The sequence below is a fragment of the Archocentrus centrarchus genome, chromosome 19, assembly GCF_007364275.1.
Source record: "Archocentrus centrarchus isolate MPI-CPG fArcCen1 chromosome 19, fArcCen1, whole genome shotgun sequence".
Lineage (NCBI taxonomy): Eukaryota > Metazoa > Chordata > Actinopteri > Cichliformes > Cichlidae > Archocentrus > Archocentrus centrarchus.
The window spans coordinates 15,349,795-15,375,106 of NC_044364.1; the positions used below are offsets into that span (position 1 = coordinate 15,349,795).

Genomic DNA, 25,312 nt, shown 5'->3' on the forward strand with positions numbered 1-25,312 from the left:
TTATCATACAACAATCAGTTCCATTGCTTCCACTAAAGATGCAGTTCTTCTTTGGGGAGATGAGGAGATGTAGGCTGGCTACACTGCACATTTAAAACTTAGTATTCTGACTGTTACATAGGCAGATTCCTGCGATATAACATAAATACGAATGAAAAATGAAAACTAAATGGTCAAGTGAATAAACAAAATATGAAAAATCCAGTCACGCATGTTTTTATATAGAGTAAAATAAATGACACAGAAAGTAAAAAAAAAAAATGTTAAAGAAAAAAACCCAAATAAACAAGCCTGGCACTTTTAAACATTAGAAAAGAGAGGATACAGTTAATTAATACTCCAGCTATGCCCTTTAGAGGTACTTTATGTAGAACACAGACAGGTGAGACATCAATCAGTACAATGCCTTTTAAGTATGCCTATAAAAAGAACTCACAGATGGTTTAATGTCCCATCATATCAGACAGAGCTCTAACCAAAGGCTGCAGAATGTAGGTTGGCAGTGACTCCCTTGTGCCTCCTATGCTTCTGGATAAAGACATCAGTGCTGAGCTGGTCCAGCCTGGTAAGAATTCCCAGCTCTGTTAATTAAAGCACTGTTATAGAAGGAAGCCCCTGAGCTGGCACCACAGACAGTTACATGCCCTACAGAGCTAATTGCAGAGAAATTCTGTCTCGGGCATCTGTGTCTTCCGTGCCATTAGGCTGCACCACCCTTGAAGGAAAATTACAAACACTGCTTGGCAAAGTATCTCCTCTTGCTCTCTAACTAAATAGCAGTTTTCGATGTGGTCCGTGTCACCTGTTCCAATTAATAAGTGCAAAGGTCCAAAGTTTTCAAATAATATTACAGAGAAAAGTCAGGAAAAGTAGATAGCGGGGGAAATGTGTCGGTTTTCTCACTTAAATGCAAATGTAGTCCTCAGTTCCCTCCGGTTTACCACTTTTTTGCTGTCAAAATTTATCTTAAAGTCATTCTAACAGTTTCCAAAAAAGAAGAGTTGCCACAGCTTGTAGCATTTTATACAAGTTCAAGACCAAATATATTTATTTAAGGCTTTCATGCTTAATAGATAAGAAGTTATTTGTAAGAAAAAATGTGTTATGCTAACATTAAACTGTTCATTAGTACAACAAATTGCTAGTTTTATACAGTCACAGTAAAAAGAAAGTACACGCTCCTTAAATTCTAGGGTTTTACATAAGAAAACATAATTAAAAATCATGTGGATCTGAGCAGGTCTTAAAATTGCTTAAATACAACCTCAGATGCACAACAACATATGACATATTACACTGTGTTATTATTTATTTAACAAAAATTAAGCCAAAATATAGAAGCAGTGTGTGAAAAACTGTGCATCCTTATTGCTTCCATAAGAATTAAGAAGGTAAGTAGCAGCCAGGTTATTGTTGCTAAAAGGGGTCCCACAAGCCGAATTGACCTGAGTGAAAAGGTGCAACACAAATATTTTCATTAAGCTTAATTTTAGCCCATCTTTTTTTTATCTTTTGGCTACATAGGGCTCAATTAAATCTAGTTTAAAGGTAATTTATTCGCATTCGCAGAGGAAGACTTGTGGGTCTGATGCACTAACATGTATAACTGCAGTCATCATGGCTATATAAACCTGTTTAAAGTCTTATTCCATTCTTTAAAAACACAACCCTTTCAGTGAGTGAATGAGTCTTCTTTCTTGCTAATACAGTACACACACCAACCAAATGAATTCGGTGTTTGCCTTTAAGTTGTTCTTCTTCTTATATTCACTGATTTCTAAGGAAAAAGCTAATTATTTTATGATTAATTACAGCTCATAAATCATCCCTTAGCATTCTTTATTCAAAATACTATCAAAAGGCCATTATTGAAATCTAGTTTAGGGAACAAGCCTAAAGTGACTTTTCTATAATGCAGCCAAACCTAATATGAAGTTCTAGTCTGGTCTTGTTAAAAAATGTGGGCTGTATTATGACTAAATATCTCTATCCTAAATAAAATACTCACATAATCCCTTTTTTAGGGCAGAGTGAAGATGACAAGGCTGTGTGGAATCATGTATCTATAAAGTATATCCTCTGTGCTATTCTTATACACATGCAAAAGCACACAAAATGAAACAAAGATGGCTTTAAAATCAGTACGCACTGTGGGACAGTAATTCAAGAACTAGTGATTTGTAGGTGGTTTCTAAATTTAAGAGTAAATGCATGTGTGGATACTCAAAGAAGACCTGGCACACTTGTTGCTGAGATGTGGCAGTGGGAGGTGGGAGATACTTATAATTAAGTGCATAAGATTCCACTGAGCCATTATGGTGTTGTAATTTTTGTCTTGCATACACTCTTAGCGGCACACTATGGTCAGGAAACACTCTTTTTAAAGTGTTTTTATATAAGAATCCCTACTTCCCCCTCTACTTCCCCCTCTACGTCTGATCATGTTCAACAAGTAGTCTATTTTCTCTGTAGTGTTATTTCTAAAATGTGGTGACCTTTTAAGAGTAATGAAAGAATCAAGCTGCACTCCAATCAGTCATATTCATAAATCCTTAATCCCACTGTGAGGGGATCAGAAAGGCCTCATGAAAAGGCCAAGTTCAGTGCCATGCAGACAAGACTGAAAAGCTTGTTTTGTTTATGTCCGTGGAGTTAAATTTTCCAGATGGGTTCAAGGGAAAATCTGGGAGTTTTGGAATGATTATTACTGTCTGTCTGCATTCAGTTTTATTATGCCGCGTCGTTTTACAACTCATGCCATATGCAGTCTGATTTTTGGCCATTACTGTGTTTGAGTTTGTATTAGCAACGTTAAGGGCATGGCTCCATGAATGGCAAAGCTAAATTTGGGAATCTGCCGGGCCACACTCTTACTCATACTTTTATGCAAACTGCATGTGGAGGTTGCATGTTTTCCCCATGTTTGAGTGGGTTTTCTCAAGGTACTCTGGTTTCCTCCCACAGTCCAAAGACATGTGTTTAGTGGGGGTCATGTTAATTGGTGATTCTAAATTGCCCATAGGTATGAATGATTGTCTATATCTCTGTGTTAGCCCTCCGACAGACTGGCGACCTGTACACAGTGTACCCCACCTCTCGCCCTATGACAGCTGGGATAGGCTCCCGCCCCCCCTTGACCCTGAAAAGGATAAGTGGAAGAGGATGGATGGATGGATGGATGGATGGATGCATAATAATCATTTTTTCATTTGATCTCTCTGTTATACAGAACAGGAAAAAAAGAACTTAATCAAGGTAAGTGGTTAATGCAAAGATCAACGCCTGCACTGACAAACCTTACATGATTCTGCCCATTTAGATTCCAGTATATATCTCCTTGCAGATTTTCTTTAGAGAAAAAGTTTTTCACGAATATATGAAACCAGCTTCCAGAAACACTCCACCGCCTTGCATAAACTCCATCCCACATATTTATATTATGTTTTATGGACAAGAAAAATCTAGATCCTCACTGTGCAGCAATCTGCAACTCTTCATACATGTCTACTACTCACGACCAGAGGGAGCTCCTGCCTTGTGTGACGACCCCAGTGAACTTAGTCAGCCTCCTGGCATCCACCTCTAACCACTGCAGAGGGTCATCTCTCCCAGCACACCAAGCACCGTCATAGAGGTCATCTTCATAAAGGCCAGCCTGCAGATCAGAAAAAGCCATGTGGAGGGCAATTTAATTCCACACATGCGTACAGTCCCAATATGGTATAACGCACTGACTGGTAAATGAGTTTTTTTTGTTGTTAAAATTGTATGAAAGGTTATTATTTCTGTCTTTTACACTGGAGACAGTGAAGTTAAAAAAAAATCTCTTCTGACATGATGGGAAGGTGTACAAGCGTACTCATAATTCTGTCCTGTAAAAGGAGTGAACAAGAGAGAAACCAAAGCCAGTAAAGCTGAGTTACAGGAATGAGCACATCAATAAAACAGGGCTTAGTTATGAAAACTGTTCTTCCTTTTCTGCAACTCTTTCCAAATAAATATTTCTTATTTCATGCAACAAGTTTTAGATTGATGTGGGAAGCTGGTGCAATAGCTGAAAATGCTGCATTGATTATAAGGGATTAAAGGGTACTCTGTAAAGCCTGTGCTGTACCAGTCATCACTGTTGGCTCAGAGCACAATGCATGAACAGTCATCGTCATATTGCATGCTTACAGGCTGCACTCTTTATTTTTATCATCCAAATTCTAACATTGCAATGAGATACTGTACTACAGATGTTAAGTGCATGTGGTAATTCCGTCCCTGTTGTCACTTGCATATACTTTAATCATAAAGATGACAATGTAAACAGTTGATTCTAATTCCGGCATACATGTACTTGTAAAATCCAAAGAACATGTGAACATGTCTCTAATTGCTTCTTTAATTTATTGTACTGTGTAAAAATGTCTTGAGAAACCCCTCATTTCTTTGTATTTTGCTTCCACAGAGCCAGACTTTGTTGTAATTTGATGCTGAATGATAGTTCTCCATTTTTCTTTCAGCCAATATCCAACTTTTTCTTTGGACACTTTGAACCAGTGTTGTGTCTGCACATAACAGAGAACTTAGCCAACAGACGACTTATTTTAAATGGTATCTTTAGGCACTTTTTTTTACTAAAATCATAATCATAAAGTTTAGCAGGCATAAAATTGTATTTTTGCACCAACAAGGTGATTCCTAAGTGTTATTATTTTAAAACTTGCCATATCCTAGCATGGTGTGTGTGTGTTCTTAAAACATCTGTGGAAACTGGACAAGTGGAGGACAAGAGAAGACGTGGCAAGCCTAAAACTGTCTACAGCAAAATCTGAAAGTCATGTCCTGAAGAAACAAGAAAAAAAGCAAAAAAAAAAAATCCAGCAAAGACCTGACACAGGACCTGAGAGATGCATCAAAACCATCCATGAAATTACAGTTCAAATCATCATCAATATCTACAGAGGAGGCCAGGAGAGTGGTACAACAGTGAGTGTCCACAACAATCTGTAAATCAAAGTGTAGGGTCTGTCATGATTTGGGGTTGCATTTCAGCCAGTGGTGTTTGGGATCTTGTCAAATCTATCAAATTACAAATGCAGAAAAATACTGTCAGATTTTGATCCACCATGCAATACCATCTGGAAAGAATCTGATTAGAAATAGCTTCATTTTTCAGCATGACAGTGATCCCAAACACACTGCGAGCATAGTAAAAGCATACCTGGATATAAAAACACATAATGGAACACTATCAGTTATGGAGTGGCCTCCCCAGAGTCGGACTTCAACATTGTTGAAGCAGCGTGAGATCAACTTGACAGAGAATACAATAAAAGCTGCCAACATCCAAAGAAGAGCTTTGAATGTCCTTGAAGGAGCTTGGAGAACTATTCCTAAAGACTACTTAAAGAAATTACAAGAAAGCTCAGCTAAGAGAGTTCAGTCTATGTTGATGAATAAAGATGGTCATACCAAATATTACATTCTGGTGTCAACCGAGGTCCAGGTGCAGACACCAGGACCATTTCATGAACTATTTAGTGGAATAAAAAAAAGATAGAACTTGTATCCTGATATTTTCCTTCATTTTATGCTGTATGTTCTGCTACAAGCTGGAGACACAGATTTGAAGCATTTATGTTACATACATTACAAATGTAGTTACTTTGTGCTTACTCTCTCCAGTCTTGCTTTCTAGAGTTTCAAATCGTGTTTTTAATGAAGGAAATAAACTGTCCATATCATAAATAAGGAAATAAGCCATGCTTTTCCTTTAGTAACATTAGTAAAAAAAAAAAGTGTTACTAATTTCAATCATAAATGCATAAAGAAATGTAGATTTCTTTATGCATTTATGATTGAAATTAGTAAAACTTTTTTTAAATTATCATTTTGTCTATCTATCTATCTATCTATCTATCTATCTATCTATCTATCTATCTATCTATCTATCTATATTAATCCCAGCACTTTTACAATATTTAAAAATATAAATATGTTATTTAGATTAAATATAAAATATTTAATCGAAATAACATATAACACTGAGCACAGGCCTGATTCAACAGACATCTGCTTTCTCTGTTCCTCCTTATTCTCTTGACACCATCTCTGTCTTTCTATCATCTTTGCACACACACACACACACACACACACACACACACACACACACACACACACACACACACACACACACACACACACACACACACACACACACACACACAGTTGTTTGCTGTTTGTGAATTAATACTGTATCTGGGTGTGTCATTAACTGTGCATATGGATCTGGGGCAGTGGAACTTGCAGAAGATAAGGTTCGCTGCAGACTGCATGCAGGCTAATACCCTCAAAGTGAAGCTTGCACTAACAGGAAATACTTCTCTTCTCCCAGATGCCAGTTCGTTTTTATTAGGTCTGGGGATGTGCCCCTAGTTTGATGGCAACTCTCTTACTTTCTGTGTTTAGTTAGCTTTGGAGTATTAAAATATGCAGTGAGCTGTGACAGGAGGATAATGTCATTCACATCTAACAGAGGAAAAGCCAAGTTATCACAACTTACATCGGTGCATGAAGCTTAATATGGATTTAAAAATAACGCTATCTTTCAATCTTATTTCTTTTGCATTTCAATATGTGGGGGGAAAAAAACACCCTCACAAAACATTAAAGCTTCCAAGGAAAGCTGAGGTAGCCCAGGGTATAATGCAAGTCCCAACATTTCTGATAAGCTTGCTATGCCATCACTTTACATTTCCGTCTTACCTGAATGTTAAGGCGACCTCTGTGTGCACCAAGGCCGTAGCGTTTGGTAGATGATGCATGAAGCTGGAAATCATCAATCTTCAGTGACTCCAGTCCAATGGGAGGGCATTCTAGGTCATGAGAATTACAAATTGGCTTGTGATGGTAATGTTGTGTATCTGCTCCAAGAAAGTTGCTTTTTGCAGATTATACAGTAGCTCCTGAGTCAGGGACAGAGCATCTGTTAATATCCCAAGTAAACATTAAAGTACAGTTTAGACTTTGCACAGTGAGCTTGAGTGTGAAGCAAGAAGAAAGTGAGAAGATGGGACCAATTTCATTCTAAGCAAGCTGAAATTTTAGTGGCCTTATAACTGCTCATGATCATTTTGCCCCTCAATCCAACTCAACAGGTGGGTCTCACATGAGCAGAATTTTGTTTCACAGTCTCAGTGTGATATGTGTTTCGATTTTTAAACTGATATGAATTCCAAAATGTGTCAACCTTCACGGGTGATTAATGACTGTACGCTATGAATGCTTGCTTTTTGTAATTTCGCAATGCAAACCTATCAAAGTCATCCATCTGCCCCCTGAATACATGATTAAATAGCTGAAATGACTAAAGCAATATTAGTATCCCAAGAGGGGGGAAATGGGAAACTGTAACAGCTACTGCTGTTAGCCTGCTGGGCTCTTTTTAATGTTGGATTAAAGCAAATTTAAAATCTGAGAAAAGATTCTTTTGGTGTTTTTTTTGTTGTTTTTTTGCTTGTTTGCTACATGAACCTTATGGATATTTCTGAGTGGGTACAACCATTGGCTGTAGAACTAGAAAGAACACAGCTTAAATTATTAAAAGGTCTATTTTTCAACTGCATTAATGTGCATTAACCTGCAATAAATAAAGATAATTAAAAGCTAACAGATGAAAAGATAAACAGGCCTGTCTATAGCTTGCTTTTTAAAAATTTCTTTGCCTCAAAGGTAGGATTAGAGTTAAAAGAACTATATTAAAAGGGATAAAACCATAACCATAATAAAACTTAGTCTCTTATGTGGCTCAGGCCGAAGAAAACCTTCAAGATGTGGCTTGCATTGTGGGACCTGAGTCCACCTTGTCAGATAGACTTGACAACCACAGTTTGCAAGTCTTTCTATAAGCCAAAGGTACAATAATACTGACTGCACGTAGCACAATTTTGCAGACTTTCTGACTTTCGAAGCCAGAGCATACTTGCATACTTTACAGGTTGAAAGAAAGAATGCTATTCTTCTTATGTCAAGCTTAATATAAATAACAGTGAGGTTACAACTTTTTTTTTTTTTTTTAATTCTGAACTTAGTTTTAAGTCCAAATAATAAGTTTAGAAAATGATGTGCACATAGTCTTACAACCCAAATCAAAAGATGACTAATCCATTATGCCCTGAACCCCATAATACTTTGGTAGTTCCAATGATGACAATTAACAGCCATCAAATCGAGTAATCAAATGGTAATTATCTCTGTGAGTGCATAAGTTATTCAGTAACACCAAATGATGCTACAGCAATGGTTTGGTTTCCAAGCTGCAATATTCATTCAAGATGCTGAATTATTTTTGAAATACACACAGAAAACTCAGAGCTGAACATCACAAAAACAGCTTTTGTTTGCTGCTATAGAGCATTTGGAGTTCACTTGGATAAATGCCTGTATTTAAGTGATTGCAGAAACCGAGGTGGTGTTTACTGAACAGAACTCTTTGGGTGAGATTGGTTCATCTTTTAACAGTACAAGGGAAATCATCCAGTGAGAGCCAAACGGGCAAATCAAAGTTGACATGTGAAATCTCTGCTGCCCAAAAGCTCTCTGGGTCAGATCAAGCTGTTTGCAGACTTCCCTGGACTACAGCGATGGAATTTCAGAGCAAGAATTTCCGATTGGACACCAGAGTGTTTGTACATGCAGCATATGCTGCACATGTCGCTGCCACACAGCCAGGCCTGCCTTCACAAATGAACACCCAGGCACAAAAAGACAATGGAATTTTCTTCAAAAATACTGCGAATATGGACTTGCCTTTTCTGAATATATGCATATGAATTTCAGCAAAGAGCTCTGCAGTAAGGTTTATATGTGTTTCAAAAAGGAAGCTGACTTTGCATACCTGACTGAAATATCTGAGACAGTGTCAATCACAGCTCCCGAGAGACGCCATAGACAAGGAGGATCAGCATCCAGAATCTACACGTGCATGACTTGATTTATGGTTGATGCATAACGCAAACATAGCTTGAGATCAAATTAATTCCTGCTGTAAAACTGAAGCGTAAAATTTGATTAACAAGCCTGAGGCAAAGCTACCAGGAAGACCAGTTAGTGTAGTATTTATAGTAACTCTATACAGCAATAAAATATGTGTTGCTGTACTTGCAACCCTGTGACTATATTTAAAAGGCTCTCAGACTCATACTGTAAGTCTGCAAGCTTTCTGAATGCAGCGGTCACAACATATTAGGGACAACCCTAGCCCACAAAGCAGCCCAAGGATCAAGGTTAGCAGGACAAAAAATAGATGGGCGCCTGCCCTGCTGCAAAGTCCTAATTCATTATTAACATCTGCATCCAATCCTTCACAAGAGGACCCCCACATGCACACATCTGCCTTCAAAAGTAATGTGTAATAAAAATGACAAAACAGACGCTGGAGGCATTGCTATTTAGGCTAATTGCTATTATCACTGAGGCCAAAAGCTAATTCTGGAGTCAGTCACCAGCTCTTATTTTACATCTGGTAGTATAATGTTGAAATACTTTCTGTGTGTGATTTATTCCTATTAGGATGTTTATGTGCTGTGTGTTTTAAACTGCTTCCAAACTAAGAGGACTCAGCCCTTTTTTATTAAGTGCACTTTGAGGGAACGCTTTGAGCGCTTAGGCAACAATCTAAACTATTTCCATTAAACTTTAACTAATATACTGAGACTATGTAGCATTTGTAAGTCAAGCTTTTTAATGACACAATAATTATTGATTATGTTAGTCCTCTTTCAATAGTTGCATTGTTTCACTATAATAGAAATATGATTTAACAACTCAGTGCGCCAGAATTAAACCCCAATCACATTTGGATGTCACAAGGCAGCTGTGCATGAATGAACCTCCTTACAACCCTTAATACATTTTTTACAGCACAGTAAAAAAAAGAAAAGAAAAGGATTTTATCAAAGCCAGCCTCTGCAGCTTTGCAGAGCACATGTGACAAATCCTAGCAGAAACATTTGTTTGAGCTGATTTCTGTTACATCCGACGGGAATAATGAATGAGCTGTTGAAACATCTGCAGAATGAAACTTTGAAAATCCCTTTTGGTCTCAGATATCCATCAATTCCCAGTTGTTTTGGTATGTGCATGTGGCAGACACTCATGTACTGCTCGACTTCTGACAATGGCCAAATAATTAACATTTCAGACGTGGAACAAGTTCTAGAGCTGAGTATTGGAGCTCTTGGTCTATAGTAAATATAAGCCCTGAAGTCCAGCCTCTGATAAATTAGCAGCTATCAGAAGCTGCTGAAACAAATGTTGAGTAAAAGTTTCAGTCATGAAAACATGATTTTGTAAGTCTGCGCCACATCTTGACTATGTGAGCCATGCCAGGCATGTCGGCATGGAGTTCCTATTTTCCATTATGAAATAATATCCATCTTTCAGCTCTGCTGCACATATGCCAAATTAAAAATGGCAGGCCTTCTCCATGTCTTGTTTATATAGCGTCAACATAAACACATAAATTCACAGTTGGCCATAGCCACTCTTAATTTCCCAGCATTATTAAATAGAGCTTCCTGCAATAAAACAAAGGCCTTATCCTGTCTAATAAGTTAAATAGTGGCAATATTACATTATGAGTTGTGGAAAATGTGAGGTCAAAACATGCACACTTTGCACTGAATCACACTTTGAGCAGCACAAGTTAAATCTATCAATTGACATGCCGAAAAGGCAACTGGGGCATCCTGGTTTTAGTTTAGCAAATATACTGTGATCCATGGAAACCAAACACAGTGCTTCATAGACAAAGAAGACATCAGTGCCTCTGCGGCTAGACTCCACTTCTGAGAGCATCATCTTATACTGCCAGACCTTTCCTCTCAGGGAAAATATGGTTTCTGAAAACACTTACTCTACCCAAAAGATTTGTCATCTCTGAGAGAGCTTGTTCCTTTTTTCACACCATAGCTGCCCCTGTGGAAGTGGAGAAACAATCCTTGCACAATGGAGGATAGATGAATTTTTATGAGATCACGAAGTTCCCATAACAAGTGAGTGTCAACTTTGATTTGCCTAGTTGGTTTTTCACTCACCCTCTTTTATCGGGTTGTATTGTTGTTCTCCTTCTGAGATGCTGTTTGGATTTTTCACAATGGTCTTCTTGGTCTTCTCTACTTTTTTATTGGGTGCTTTCACTAAGGAGAGAAATGAAATAAAAAAAAAATGTACAGAAAAGAAAATTATAAAGGTTGAAACACAATTTAAATAGCTGATTCATGGATGTCAGCACAGAATGGGTTAGCAGAAGTGATGACAAAGGAGAAAAAAAGGAAATGTTTATGTGATAGTTTTCTACATGTGGATGGATTCAGGATCAGAGACTGAACCAAGAAATAATTTTTGGGCACAGAATTTGAAAAAATTTAGCTCTTGTTGCCCCTTCATTCAGTTGAAGTGCATCTGCCACTCGTATTTGATAAATAATGCATTTTAATTTGTGCTTTTGTTTAAGTTCCTATAATAATATGCATGAAATAACTGGTTCAGCATTCAAAAACATCATAAAAACACCTTGTACACAAGGCCGGGTAGGGGCAGGGAGTTAACATTAAAGGTACTGAAGATAATTTTTTTTATTTAACTGAACTGCAGTTTGGGATGGGCTCCACACGACAACAGCCCCTTTCACATCTGAAAGTCTTTATCTGCATCTCTTTCTGGGGACAGGTTCAACTCCTCAGTGCTCTGAGCTCCACATGTGCTTCAGCATAAACGATTAAGAGACATCAACATATGGTTGTTGAGACGCTGGTGAAATACAAGCACTACTCGTGACATTCAGTTAATTGTAGGACAGTAGAAATATGACATTAAACTCAAGCAAATGCATTCCTTTTCAGCAGTGAAGGCATTGGGTCCTTTCCTTGCAATAACCATCAACTAAATACCATCACTTGTCACATTGAAACTCTACATATTTTGATAACAGTAAAAAAAAAAAAAAGAAAAAAAATGGCTACTCAGTGACACTAAGGCATTAAGAAACTTCCATTCTTCTTCCTTCTTTAACACTTTTAATGTAACTTAAAATACTTACTGTCATTGTAGCTTCAAGCTGAAACAAAGCAAGATTCAAAAACCTACTCATAACTAATTATTTTTATTTTTTGCCACTTCAATGCACTTGTAGAAGCTGGAAAAGCATTTAGTTTATCCAGTTAGGGTCACATTTGGGCTGGAGCCCATCACCGCTGTATTAGGGAAGAGTTTGGGTACATGCTGGGCAGGTCACCAGGACTAACACTGAGACACCTACGGCCAATTTAGAATCACCAATTAACCCAACAAGCATGGCTTTGGACTGTGGGAGGAAGCCGAAGTACCTGAAGTGGCACAGGGAGAACATGCAAACTACACACAGAAAGGCCTCAGACCCAACCAGAGATCTTCTTGCTGTGAGGTGACAGTGCAAACCACCACACCACCGTGCCACTAAGTACAGCTCAGATGCTGTAAAAAACTTTACTTGAAACTTGCTATTTATGTGCCAATTACATATAATCCACAGTGATTAAATACAACTACTTAGATAAAACTCTAATCACAGGGAAGGAGCTACTTCTGTGTATTTCACTGTTAACACCTTCCTCCTCTGGTCCCACCTGCAGCAGGTAGCCCTGCTGAGACACGCGAAGCCAGATGCCTGAAACATGAGGTTACTGTCTACACAGCTGCTCTACATTACCTGCCACCAACCAACAGAAACCCTCACAGCCTGTTCCTGTCTCCCAATCACCTGGCTGTATTTCAAACTTACCTACAAACCTGCTCCTGCATGAGCTGAGACTCCTAGAGCACAAGATTCAAGCTTTACATTTCAACATGGACTACAGCAAGATAGCACTGCTGGTACTTGTTTCTCTTTGGGAAGCATGGCTTTCACATGTGCACTGCACCACCGCACAGTGCAGTCCTAATCTCTACCATGCATGAAGCTTTAAATCCTGCTGTTGTGCTGAAGCCAAACAGAAACATGGATCTGAATGCATACTGAATAGTGAGGAGGAGGACTACATCATGAGATCATTATTTTTGTGAGTCAGTGAGCACATCAGGGTAGAATATGATGCCTTCAAATTTTCAGTCTTTAGTCATCAATTTGCATGAGCGCTTGCTGCATGCTAGGTGACTTTGAGAAAAGGTGAAAGGTGATCCAATTATGCCAAATGCCAAGTAACCAGGTGCTATTTTACAATATGAAGTTTGTGTTGTTATTTAACTCCAAAGAATATTCACTTTGAAACATAAAATGCTGTAATGGTTTTTTTTTTGTTTGTTTTTTTTTACTGCCTTAGCGTTGTCTTATAAGTTTATTTTTCTGTTAAAAGTTTTAGTATAAGAAGCTAACAGGTTGCAGCAACACAAAATACTGTTTAATATTTTAAAGATCGCTAATGCTGAAAGATTACTAATGACTATGATAACCATGTTTTTGTGGAGGATTTCTAGAGGAAAATTTACAGTTTACAGGCAATACAAAAAAAACTTGAAAAAATTGATACTGTTTTTAAAAAGTTGCTCTTTAAGAGACAGCAATTTGGTTTTTTTTTTTTTGGTTTTTTTACCTGTTTTTGCATCACCTGGGGTTTTATCTGTCTTCTTGCTGCTGTCTGTCTTTGCCTTGGGAATCTTCTTTTCAGGGTGCTGTCTTGGGTGTTCCTCACCATCGGGTATGAAGGGAATTTGCTTCTCCGACACCTGGACCTGGTTGTATTGTTCTCTTGTCAGCAGCTCCTGCATGTAGTAATCCTCATCCTCACCGACAGAGCCGAGGCTGAGGTCTGCCAACCCCACAAGGAGTCCCAGCATGGCCAGGGAGGTTAGGAGCCTGAGGTGTTTTCTTATCATTTTCTGGGGGATTACCTCCAGTCGAGAGTCCCGATGCCGTCTCCAGAGGAGCCTGCTTCTGCTGCTGGGCAGTGTCCCATCAACTGCCTGCCTTTCTCTCCCTTCCCACTCCAACACAAAGAGTTCACAAAGTTTTCAGAGCACTCCAAGTTACTGACGAAAGCGGCGGAGCCAGAGGGTCCATGGACGCCTCAGCCTGGGAAAAATGCAGTGAGGGAGGGAGAAACGGAGAGCAGGAGATGAGGAAGCAGAAAAGAAAGAGGCAGGGAGACAGACAATACAGTTCTGTTTAAGATGCTGCCACGAGGCTGCTGCCACATTTTACTGATCTTAGTAGAAGTATAGAGACAGAAACTGACACACTTGGGATCAGCTTTCTTATTAATCTCCTCCTACCTTGTCTGAGTCAAAAAAGTTGCTTTGACCAGAGAAACGTTTATTCTATCCTGTGGGAAAAAACAACTTGGAAACTTAAGTAACCCTTAAACAATGTTCAGTTTACAATTCTGGATCTTTAAAGGAAATACAGAGGCAACTATCCTGCTTGTACTAACGTGAGGTCCAAACTGGTACAACATACGCATTATCAAACAAACAGGAGCCACCCCTTTTAGTTTGAGGAATCGGTTATGCTGTGTGCATCTGATAGTTAAAGTGCATTTAATGGGTTCAGAATTAGTGAGCATCATACATCCTTTGCTTCAGCCAAAACATGTGTGGACTCTTCAGTAATTTGCACATTAACAAGCAGCGGAAATTTAACAAAACACGGTCTCTGTGGAGCATTCAGGCATGTTCCAACACAGGGATGGAGAGCCGCCCTGTGTGTCACTGCTTATCACATCATGAAGCTTTTCCTCTTTTTCCCCCCTCTCTCTCTCTTTCATATAGCCATGAGTACAGCAGCTGATGGAGCCTCACTTTGATAACAAGATGATAACAAAGCCTAAAGCGAGAGTCAAACTGGCAGATTCTTTATTAAAACCATAATTTGTCAGCTGAAATTATTTTTCTTTAGGTAAAATTGGGGAAGAGAGAGCGAGAGAGATGTTTTCTCATGAGACTCCCAATGTGTGTGTGTGTGTGTGTGTGTGTGTGTGTGTGTGTGTGTGTGTGTGTGTGTGTGTGTGTGTGTGTGTGTGTGTGTGTGTGTTTTTTTTCCCTATTATTGCTGAGAAAAGAAATGTCTAGCCTTGGGCTTAAAAGATGTAGTCATAAGGAGTGGGGATTCCGCCAAGCACTCGCACAACTAATAATTACAGCTTCTGACATTTTATCAAGCTGAGGCAAGACAAACTAAGGCAGATATAATAATCCCTTAACAAGCCTGGTGGCCTGCCTGAATGCTGCCCAATTTAAATGTGCTGGTTCATTACACATAACTCATGTAGATGGACAGAAAGCTCTGCAAAGGTTGCCTGGAAATCACTCACACCTGAGACTGAGACAGCTTCTGAACGGAGCCTAAAGTGGGCTGAGGCTGCAGGCTAATCACAGAAGAACAGGATCTGGAGTGGGTGGACAGCTCAGGGCTGGAAGACTCTGTTCAGCTGGCGTAATCCTTCACCAGCTAGGCAGACATTCATTGCTCGCCCACTTCTCATCAAGACTACACCCATCCTGAGCTGTTTGGGAGAAAGATGGAGGGAAGAAACGGAAAGAGGGATGAGAAGAAGGCAGCCAAACAGGACTGTAAGATTTTACAGCATAGGCTTTAAGACAAATGTCAGCCCTTACTGCTAAAGCAACCACACCGTCAGTGGATTTCCCAAATGCAGGACCAAACCGTGGCTGTGATGCCTCTGCAGACAAGACTGCTCTGTATTAAAAGACGGTGATATGACAGATTTGGCTGTGTTTGCAGTTGAATGACTTATATGATATAGCCTATAGGATTTCAGCTTTGATTCTAAAACAAGTTGTTTTATCCAGTTTTCTCTCTCTCGCTCTCTCTCTCTGTGTGTGTGTGTGTGTGTGTGTGTGTGTGTGTGTGTGTGCGTGTGTGTGTGTGTGTGTGTGTGTGTGTGTGTGTGTGTGTTATCAGGCGTAGATTTCCATCTTTTCTGGTATCTCCCATTATAATATTTGTGACATCAGTGTGGGCAGGTTCATTTTGGCAGTTTCAACAGGTTTGTTCAAAAGAGGGTTGGGTTTTCTTTTTCTGCCTATTTATTTATTCCTATTTGGCTCTGTGACCTTTTTGGATGATGCTTGATTAATTGAAAGCATCTCCAAAGCCAGTCATTTAAGGTTATGAGGATCAACCCTGTGGAAATCATCTCCAAATAATTAATATCAGATATAAATTGCAATTTATTTCTCTCATATACATTTTAAAAAGGCAACGTGTATATGTGAACTAAAATGAAGGTGTTTGGAGTGTGCAGAATTATCCAGGCACTACTTTATGTAAGATTATGTCCCCAGATGTCCTTGTGTTTTATTTCTAAGCTGCTGTTGTTATTGATTCCTTGGTTTGCTTTGAAAATTAGTTTTCACTCTTGTTGCTGTGCAGCTTTCGAAATGAAACGTTGATAGCAAGGAGCCCTTACGCTACACCCTCTTATGCAATCTATACATCTTCCACTTCATTTGGCAGCAGAAACATGGCCCACACAGAACGTATATACTGGAGCACAGACGCTATTCAGTCTTGGTTAATATTTATTAAAGCATGAAATTATTTCCTAAACCTGCTGTCAGAAAGCCTGCACTAAAATACCTGCTGTGGTCGAAAGCGGGCAGATCAAACAGCTGCTTATCAGGCTGTGAAGTATAGAGCAGCTTGAGGCAGGAATGTTGTGACAATAGCTGCCTTTCTCAGTGAAGAACACCCAAGGTAGGAGTGATGGCCTCTGCCTCCCTCTATAATCTCTCACACGAGAAAATCCCCTGGCTGAATTCTCATTAACTGGGCGTCACTGCCTAGAGTGACAGGTTGGAAGCTCAATGGCAAATTTCTCCCTGCTGCTGCTTTGTCACCATGTAACTGATGAAAAGGGGACACTTGACTTGAGATTGAGTGAAACGCCCAGAGATTCACTCTGGGCGAAAACAAAAAGTACAGTAGGACATGGTGAGGCCAAATTCGGTGTACGGGGATAATTACGATGAATTAAGAGTGCTTAACAAGATTCTCTCCTTGTACAAAAAGCAAAGCACTCGACATTTTTAATCTTTTACAGTCTACACACACAGAGGCTGAAATGTATGCCTGAAAACACCTTGTGTGATCATCCATCAAACACAACCTTGGGTGTGCCAGACTGGCTTGCTCCCCATATTTCTACTGAGTTCACATCAAAAAGTTTATCCTGCCTGAAAGGGACAAATCCACCTTGACCTATTTATTTATTTATTTATTTACATGTAAAACAAAATGTAATATGACACATTTATAGAGCCAAAACGGGGCAGCCTTGGGATTTATTGCTTTAAAGCATGTGCATTTCATTGGGAACGACTCTCAAATCTTGGCACTAGTTCTGACAAGCGTGCAAGCTAAACCTAAAAACGAAATCACCGAAAAATAAACGTATTCCACACAAGGATGAGGCGGGTGCTGTCAGTGTATGAATGTAATAGGGGTGCTATATTAATCTAAATGACACGGATGAGGAATAAGGGAAGTAAAGCAGTGGCACTGTTAAGGCTTGAAATGCATCTTAGAATGATCATATTTAACAGTCCAATTTTTTTTTTTTTGCAAATGAAAAACATGCCACATGAAATCTCAAAAAGTCTAAAACAAAAAACCTGTATCTGTTTTCGTGAATTTCTGGTTGCATACGACGCTTAAATTGGCTGAATTAAGTGGTGAACATTTCTCATCACAGCATCGGCTGACAAGAAGGTAACAGCCCAGAGTTGGGTCTTAGCAATATTTCTCCTGTGTCCATGGAAACTGTGAGAAATGTGGCAATGGTCAATTTGCTCGACCAGCACACATGCAGAGCAGTCTGCTTTGAGACTGAAGGTCTGTGTCAGCTTATGTTTTCATGGTGTCCTTCATGGAACTCAGACGTTCCAGCCTGTTTCAGCACTCAAGATGCCAGCCAGCAATTTTTACTGGTCTGATTACAGCCAATAGGCCCAGTACTTAAACTTGTTTAAAGTACCAGGGTTGCATCAGGATAGTGATATTTCTTGCTGTTATCTAATGTTCAAATTAATTAATGATTGTATTGAAATAACAGTAAACCTGTCTTTCAGTTTCATTTGATTTGAACCTAGACTACGTGAACGATGGCTGTAGCCTCTCAATATAAAGTAAGTATGGAAGTAGCTTGTAATCTGCATTCTTTTAATGACCAGCAGGGGACGACTCCTGTGGTGGCAAAAGTAACTCCAATTGTATAAAAGTCAATGACAAAATGAACTTCTCAACTGATTTATGACCTCAGTAAACAACTCCTAATTATTTTATGATCTTACTCAAGTTTCAAGTCTTATATAAAAGGTGACTATGTCCATCTTTTATATACAGTACAGTCTCTGGACTTGAAGCATTAGCCCTGCAACAGACTGGCGATCTGTCCAGGGTGCACCCTGCCAATGAGAGCTTGGATAGGCTCCATCCTTGTACATTGTTTTGTTGTAATGGTTAAAAAAAAAAAAAAAACAACTTAAAGCAAAGTGAATACTCATAAGTCATTTTACAGTAAGAGTATTATATGCAATTATACCATGCTTATAGGTTACACATCCTACCTCATCCTTGACTATTAATTAACCATTAACTATTAGACTTTTAGGGCTAAATATCACTGACTTCAATGCAAAAATCTGTTAAAGTTACTTCTGTTAAATCTTCAAAGCAAATGTTTGAACTGGAAAGTGAATGGTGCTTTATCAGCGTGCACAGTGACTGATGTATTCAGGCCAAATGAATATACTTGGACATCTGTCTTTAACACTGGGTACAAACCGGCCTTTTGGTTTTCTGCTTTCACATTGGCTGTGTTCTCGTATAACTGCACTGTATGGCTGCTGGAAAAACGATTACATTTGTTTTATTTCTACAATTATATGAAATTTATTTCTGTTTTTGGTTTGTTTGCTCAGGACTTTGCCCCACTGGAGACCTGTAAAGGCTTTTTATCTATTTATCACACACTTAGACCTCTTCAGCAATGTCAGTTTTATAACACAGCGGCCCAGATCCTGTTGCTGTGCTGATGTGTTTCACCACAGCCGCCCTCAGTTTCCTCCATGAAAAGATTCCCTTCCTGAACACCTGTGTTTCTAATTCTTTGTCCGCATTTACCCTGGCTAGGGTTAGGGCAGATTCCAGCTGCATATGACCAAAATCAAGCCAGATGTTCACATCTAATATCAATGATTTTTTGATGGAAGAATACAAATGAGCACAATCAAATTGGTTCAGCGTTGCAGCTGCATCCAAGAAAATGAAGCTAAAGCAGCGTTCATGTGTTCTACGGGCACCTCAAAGGACATGTGTCAGCTTTGCTGCTTCGACACGAGGGTCCACACAGACACAGATGTAACCACATTAGAATTCTGCACTGTTCCTGTTTTCAAATGCTTGGCTGAAGTCTGAGGTGAAAGCTAATGCAGAGCAATGACCCTGGATGCAGTGTACCTTGTTGAACAATGACACAACTGCAAGGGCACAAGAGGCCTCGAAGTACAGAAGAAACATCTGGTTTAACACAGATGTTAAGTTTTGTGAATTTCCCCTGATTAAAAATAGCTGAACTGATTAATTCTGCCATGTGGAGACTTGTCAGAATCATATCAGAACAAGAAGGCAAACAAGCATGAAAGGACATTTAAGAGTTGTTTTGTTTTTTTTTTAAGGATGTTGGCTTCCTTTATTTTTGGAGATACAGCTTTCTAATGGTGCCATCACAATAATGTTTTAGCTTAGGTTAGTAGACTCTGTGGAAAAAAAATAAGCAGGCCAATCAGCAATCACACACTCTGCCAGGGACCATTTCTATTTCTATGTATGTGTCCAAAACAGATAAAACTGCATAGCACTGTATATCACAAGCAGATGTTTTCAGCTGAGCCCTTCCAACAAACGCTAGGAGAGAAAACTGAACAGAACTCTCAGGACTCTTCTGTTTAATATCATCAGCTTGCTTTAGCATTCCTGTGTATATTATTTTTAAAAAATAACTGATATTGCTAAATTTTACCTAACTGAAAGAATAGGGTTTTTTTTTTTAAAAAAGATCCATTTTTTCTTTCATTCCTCACTCCCTCTATCTTCAGTGGGCATAACTGGGCCTCACACAGCCTCTTCAAATACAACTGGCAGGCTATCAGAGCACTCAATTAGCATGATGGATTGTAAATGTTTGTTACATAAACTTGTTTATCCAGATCTTTCTTTCTCATTATCTCAAGAAACTCCCCATGACTTGCTTTCAATCTCTCAGTGACAATAGCAACACAGAACTGTGATTCAAAAGAGGATTTTGCATGTTTTCCAAGTTCATTTGAGGGGATTAAGGAATGGTTATGAGCTAGGATAGCTGTAGTGGTGGTCTTGACTGAATTTTATCCCCTGTTGGTCAAAGGTCTGAAGGTCTAATACTAACTTAAAGGACCAGTATAACATTAAGAAGCCCCCGAAGATCAGTGAAAGTTTAATTTGACAGAAGATTGAAGAGAGATGAGGAGGACAGCAGAAGAGTTGAAGGAGGACAGCAGAAGAGTTAAGAGATACTTGATGAGAAGGAAAAGGAAAAGTGGCATGAAAGTGGGAGCCCTCACTGCTAAAGCCTGGCTTCAAAGCTTATCCAAACTGACAGAGGAGAAATGGACCTGGGGAGAAAATGTCTCCCAACCACATATAAAGTCCTGTTGTGAATCTCGTAAATGTGACCTGAAACCCTGCCTACCCTACACGTTACAGGTTTAGGGACTCCATCCTCATGCTGTTGGCATACACCCCCTAGGACGATGGAGCCAACTCTTTTTTTCATGTGTTCCTTTTTGTCAACAAATCCTATAAAAGAATATTTTAGCCTTTCATTATCTTCCAACCCTCCTAGCCTGTCCGTGCCACTTAGACCCCAGCCCACTGATTTCTACATAAACCTTTGCTTCTAACACGAAGTATAATTTCTTAAAGTGCTGGTGGGGATCTAACATTAAAACAATGTGCACAGACTGACTGAGACTGAACATGTTTGTGGTTAAAAAAGAAGGAAGAACAGTGCAGCAGTTTGTCTCACTCACATGCTCTTTGATAACAGGTCATCATGAATTTGGAAAATCATTGCTTGTTGCTACAGCTGTACTAGGTCTACATATTCACTCACCTGATACTTCATTAGTTACACTCTAGTACGTTGGAGTACTTTTGCCTTTAGAACTGCCTTAATTCTTCACGGCACACACTGAACAGGGTGCTAGAAACATGCCTCAGAGATTTTGGTCCATACTGATATGATAGCATCACACAGATTTGTCAGTTGCCAAAAAAAAAAAAAAAAAAAAACATCCAAAAGGTGCTCTATTTGACTGAGATCTGGTGACTGTGGAGGTCATTTGAGTACAGCAAACTCAGTGTCATGATTAGGTTTGAGATGTTCTGAGCTTATATATCCTGCTGGCAGCGACCATCAGAAGATACACACTGTGGAGGTCATAAAAGAATGGACATGGTCAGCTACAATACTTGGGTAAGCTGTGGAGTTTAAACAATGTTCAACTGGTACTAAGGGCCCTAAAGTATATTACACCATTACACCACTAGCAGCCTGAACTGCTGATACTGATGCTCAGTTTAAACTTGAGCAGGTCTCTTGACCATGTCTACATATTTGCCAAGTGAACAGCAGTGAACAGAGTTTATGTGTTAGGACTAGCTTTGTTAGTGGCTGCTAGCACTTGCTGGTGACTGTGTTGCTAAAGCTACTGGTTAACTTTATGGTTTTGTTGTTTTTTTTTGTCCTCTTTGTGCAATAGGATTTGTGTATGCTCATGTGTTGGTTTCATTTTGCTATGTATGCTGCATATGACTCAATTCTCATTTTCCTTGATTTTAGGATTGACTTCAGGAATGGAAATATGCTCTATAATGTCTCACTATGATTCTCTGCACACATAATCTTCAGGCAAATAATAGATCAACAAGTGGTGTCTGGCAAACCTCACAAACCTGTCACTCACCAAACATTGAATCACTGACATAACACATAAGTCCTATTGTTCATGCCCATAATTTTCTAAGATTTAAAAAGTTGAACTAAAACAAATTGTAATTTTATGAATGTTACCGGAATGCAAATGGAGTCTCCCATCTTAAATCCAGAATCTGGATTCGATCAGTTTCACTTTTAAACCAAATTTAAGCATGAAAATATGTTTTCAATGACTGAGCAAAAAAATAAAAATAAAAAATACTGTCAGCCATCAGTGCTACATGTCAGCCTCCTGGCAGTAGAAATTTTAGGTGGCACAAATCCCCTGGAAGCACAACTTTTAGAACACATAATTACCAGGTCTCAGTAGATCTTATAATGTTATATCATGTAACATTATGGTAATTTGGGGCTTATAATGATTTGTTCAAACTATTCTTTTTCCAGGGTGGAATGATTGTACAGCATACACCAATCAAACATCCTGGTGCACATAGTGCTCCCCAGGTAAGCAAAGCACATGCACCCAGCCATCCATGTGATGTAAAAGAAAACACGATTCATCAGACCAGTCCACCTTCTTCCATTGCTGAGTGGTCCAGTTCTGATATTCACATGCCCATTGTTGGCTGTTTTAGCATTGGACAGGGGCCAGGTGTGGCTATGCAGCCCCATACTCAACAAACTGCGAAGCACTGTGTATTCTGACACCTTTTTGTCAGAACCTTTTCGGCAATTTGAGCTACAGTAGCTCGTCTGTTGGATTGGACCACACAGGCCAGCCTTTGCTCCACCATGTGCATCAATGAGCCTTGGCTGCCCATGACTGTGCTGCTGGTTCACCAGTATTCTATCCTTGGACCACTTTTGATAGATACTGACTAGGAACACACCACAATAGCTACAGTTTTGGAGATGCCCTGACCTAGTCATCTAGCCATTACAATTTGGCCCTCATCAAACTCACTCAAATCCTTACACTTGCCCATTTTTCCTCTTTCTAACACATCAACTTTGAGGACAAAATGCTCACTTGCTCCCTAACATATCTGACCCACTAACAGGTGCCATGATGAAGAGCTAATCAGTGTTCACTTCGCCAGTCAATAGTCATAATATTATGCTTGATTAGTGTTCATCTTTAATTACTTTTAAAAAAAAACAAGAACTGGGTGCATAAGTTTGAATTTTTTTTGGGATTTTCTTTAATCCACATATGGTCAAAAGTATACATACATGCTCAAGTCTGCCATAACAGTTAAGAACAGCATTTCTTCTCATGTGAGGGTGACAGTTTGGGTCTTCTTCCAGACTTTGGCAAAGTGGCGACACATCCAAATAACTTGTACTTACATACAGTGATGTTCTCGGAATCTGCAGTTGTTTAGAAATGGCTCCAAGAGACCTTCCCAACTTGTGTAAATCTACACTTCTCCTTCTTAGATCCTCACTGACTTTCTTAGCCTTTCCAATTATTCTGAGTATTGGCCAATCCAGTGAGTGTTGTCGAACAAATCCTCTTTATCCCGGCAAAGAGAAACTACCAGTTGTAGTCAATCATGATCACTAACAAGATGTTAATAGGCCTTGGCCTTGACAAGTTAAAAGACACTGTAGAACCTTCTTACCTCACATACTGTATTAAAAGATTTAAGGAAATGTATGTACTGTATATATTTGAGCCTCTATGGATGCCTTTGACCATGTGTGGATCAGAGAAAAATCCAAAATAAATTTGAATGTGTGCACCCAATTCTTGTTTTTTTTTTTTAAGTCACTAGCGATGAATGCTGTACAATCATTCCAGCCTGGAAAAAGAGCAGTTCATATAAATCATTAAAAGCCCCAAATTGCCATGACATTCATGCCCATGATGACTGTATGTAAACTTCTGACCACAACCGTACATACACACTAGTGCACTGTATTTCACTTATAGTCTATGGTCCCCTTTGCCCTGCTGCGCTTGCTCTGTCCAGCTCTTCTGCTACACACTGCAGCATTTCATAAGCTCCACCTACATCAGCAGCATCCATCTGTGGGCCAAACTTCAAAGTTCCCCTGGGCTGACGTTTAAAATCCTTATTCTCCTCATTCTCTAACTTCTCAGTGCTGGATTTAGTATATCCATGTGGGAAATGCCAATCTGTTCCATGTTAGGTGATTCATTAAGAAAATTGAAATAGTTGGCTCTAAGGCTAAATGTGCATTTCAGAAGGTTTTATCAGAGGCAATATTTGTCCAGTCTTCTCTCAGTCACTGTATTCTGATACAGCGCAGACTATGATGATGGATACTTCAACAGTATTTGTGAATTCCAAGGCAGTTGAAATTGGTTGGAGGCTCTCACTGAAGCTGAACCCTTCAGCCAGCCAGAGGAGCCGTCCAACTCTAAACACAGTATGCAAATGATTTGGAGTCACTATTTTTCTAGTCACATTGTCTTGATTTCAGTGAGGATGAAGCACTCAAAATTGCTGGCACTTTGAGATTGCACAGTGAAAGGACTGCATTACCCTTTGAAAACAGCAATGAGAAGAAGGGGATCTCATGTCCTTGATGCATGATTGCAAGTTTCTGAACTATGGTCTCTCAGTGGTATTTGGGTCAGGTTGTCTTGATATACAGTGACGATGGAAGGCTTAAGTATTGTCAGGAGAAAAAAAACTACCGATATGATTTTTTTCTGCACTTAATTAAAATTGAGGCACATTTTCTTAAAGCATTGTGTGCTTAATAATTATTTTTGTTAATGATGCCATTAATAATTATACAGCTGTAACTTGTTAAATATCTTGCTAAAGTCTAAGTTTCATCTCTGTATAGGAAAGTATTGTCTGCCCTCTGGTGTAGAGAATGGATTTTGTTCTAATTTTATTTTCACAATTTCATATTTCCTTAATTGAAGTCATTCTGCACTTTTTTAAACACATTAAATATTTGTTAATGTTTTCTGGTAACATTTTCCTGTGTTCGGGCAGCTTTTCTCACCTGTTTTTCACCTGTTTCCATGTGTGTCTGTATAAGCTGTTCTGATTTTTTTTTTTTTTTGCATTGCTAAATTAATTTGAGCAATGTGTTTTAGCAAACCTCTGCAGCTATTTCTGTTCAGTACAACTTTGGGTCACGCTGCCTGCAGAAATATTCAAATTTATTCTGCAGTGGTTGGATGTGTAAGTGGCAGAAGGATTGGACAATTTTGTGGAGTGGTTTCATCTGCTTCTGAGTCTGAATAAGACTAGAGGGCTAGCGATCGAGGAAGGGGAAAGCTACACAGCTTATGTCTCTCCTGG

The 25,312-nt window shown here is 39.1% G+C and overlaps 1 protein-coding gene across 2 annotated transcripts in view; it reads right to left on the reverse strand.

Moving 5' to 3' along the window:
• The window catches only part of cpxm2 (carboxypeptidase X (M14 family), member 2), a 28,724-nt gene extending 14,339 nt beyond the window's left edge, over nt 1-14,385 (reverse strand). Inside the window, exons 1-5 of one of the 2 annotated variants that reach the window (XM_030755903.1) lie at nt 14,296-14,385; nt 13,617-14,095; nt 11,085-11,186; nt 6,754-6,863; nt 3,516-3,655 (exon numbers count right to left, since the gene is read on the reverse strand). In XM_030755903.1, coding sequence (XP_030611763.1) covers nt 3,516-3,655; nt 6,754-6,863; nt 11,085-11,186; nt 13,617-13,899 — 635 coding nt within the window. In that variant the 5' untranslated portion in view covers nt 13,900-14,095; nt 14,296-14,385. Of the gene's footprint in view, nt 1-3,515; nt 3,656-6,753; nt 6,864-11,084; nt 11,187-13,616; nt 14,188-14,295 lie in introns of those variants that run through there. The other variant, XM_030755904.1, reaches the window with a different exon arrangement.
• Between the last annotated feature and the right edge of the window lie 10,927 nt (nt 14,386-25,312).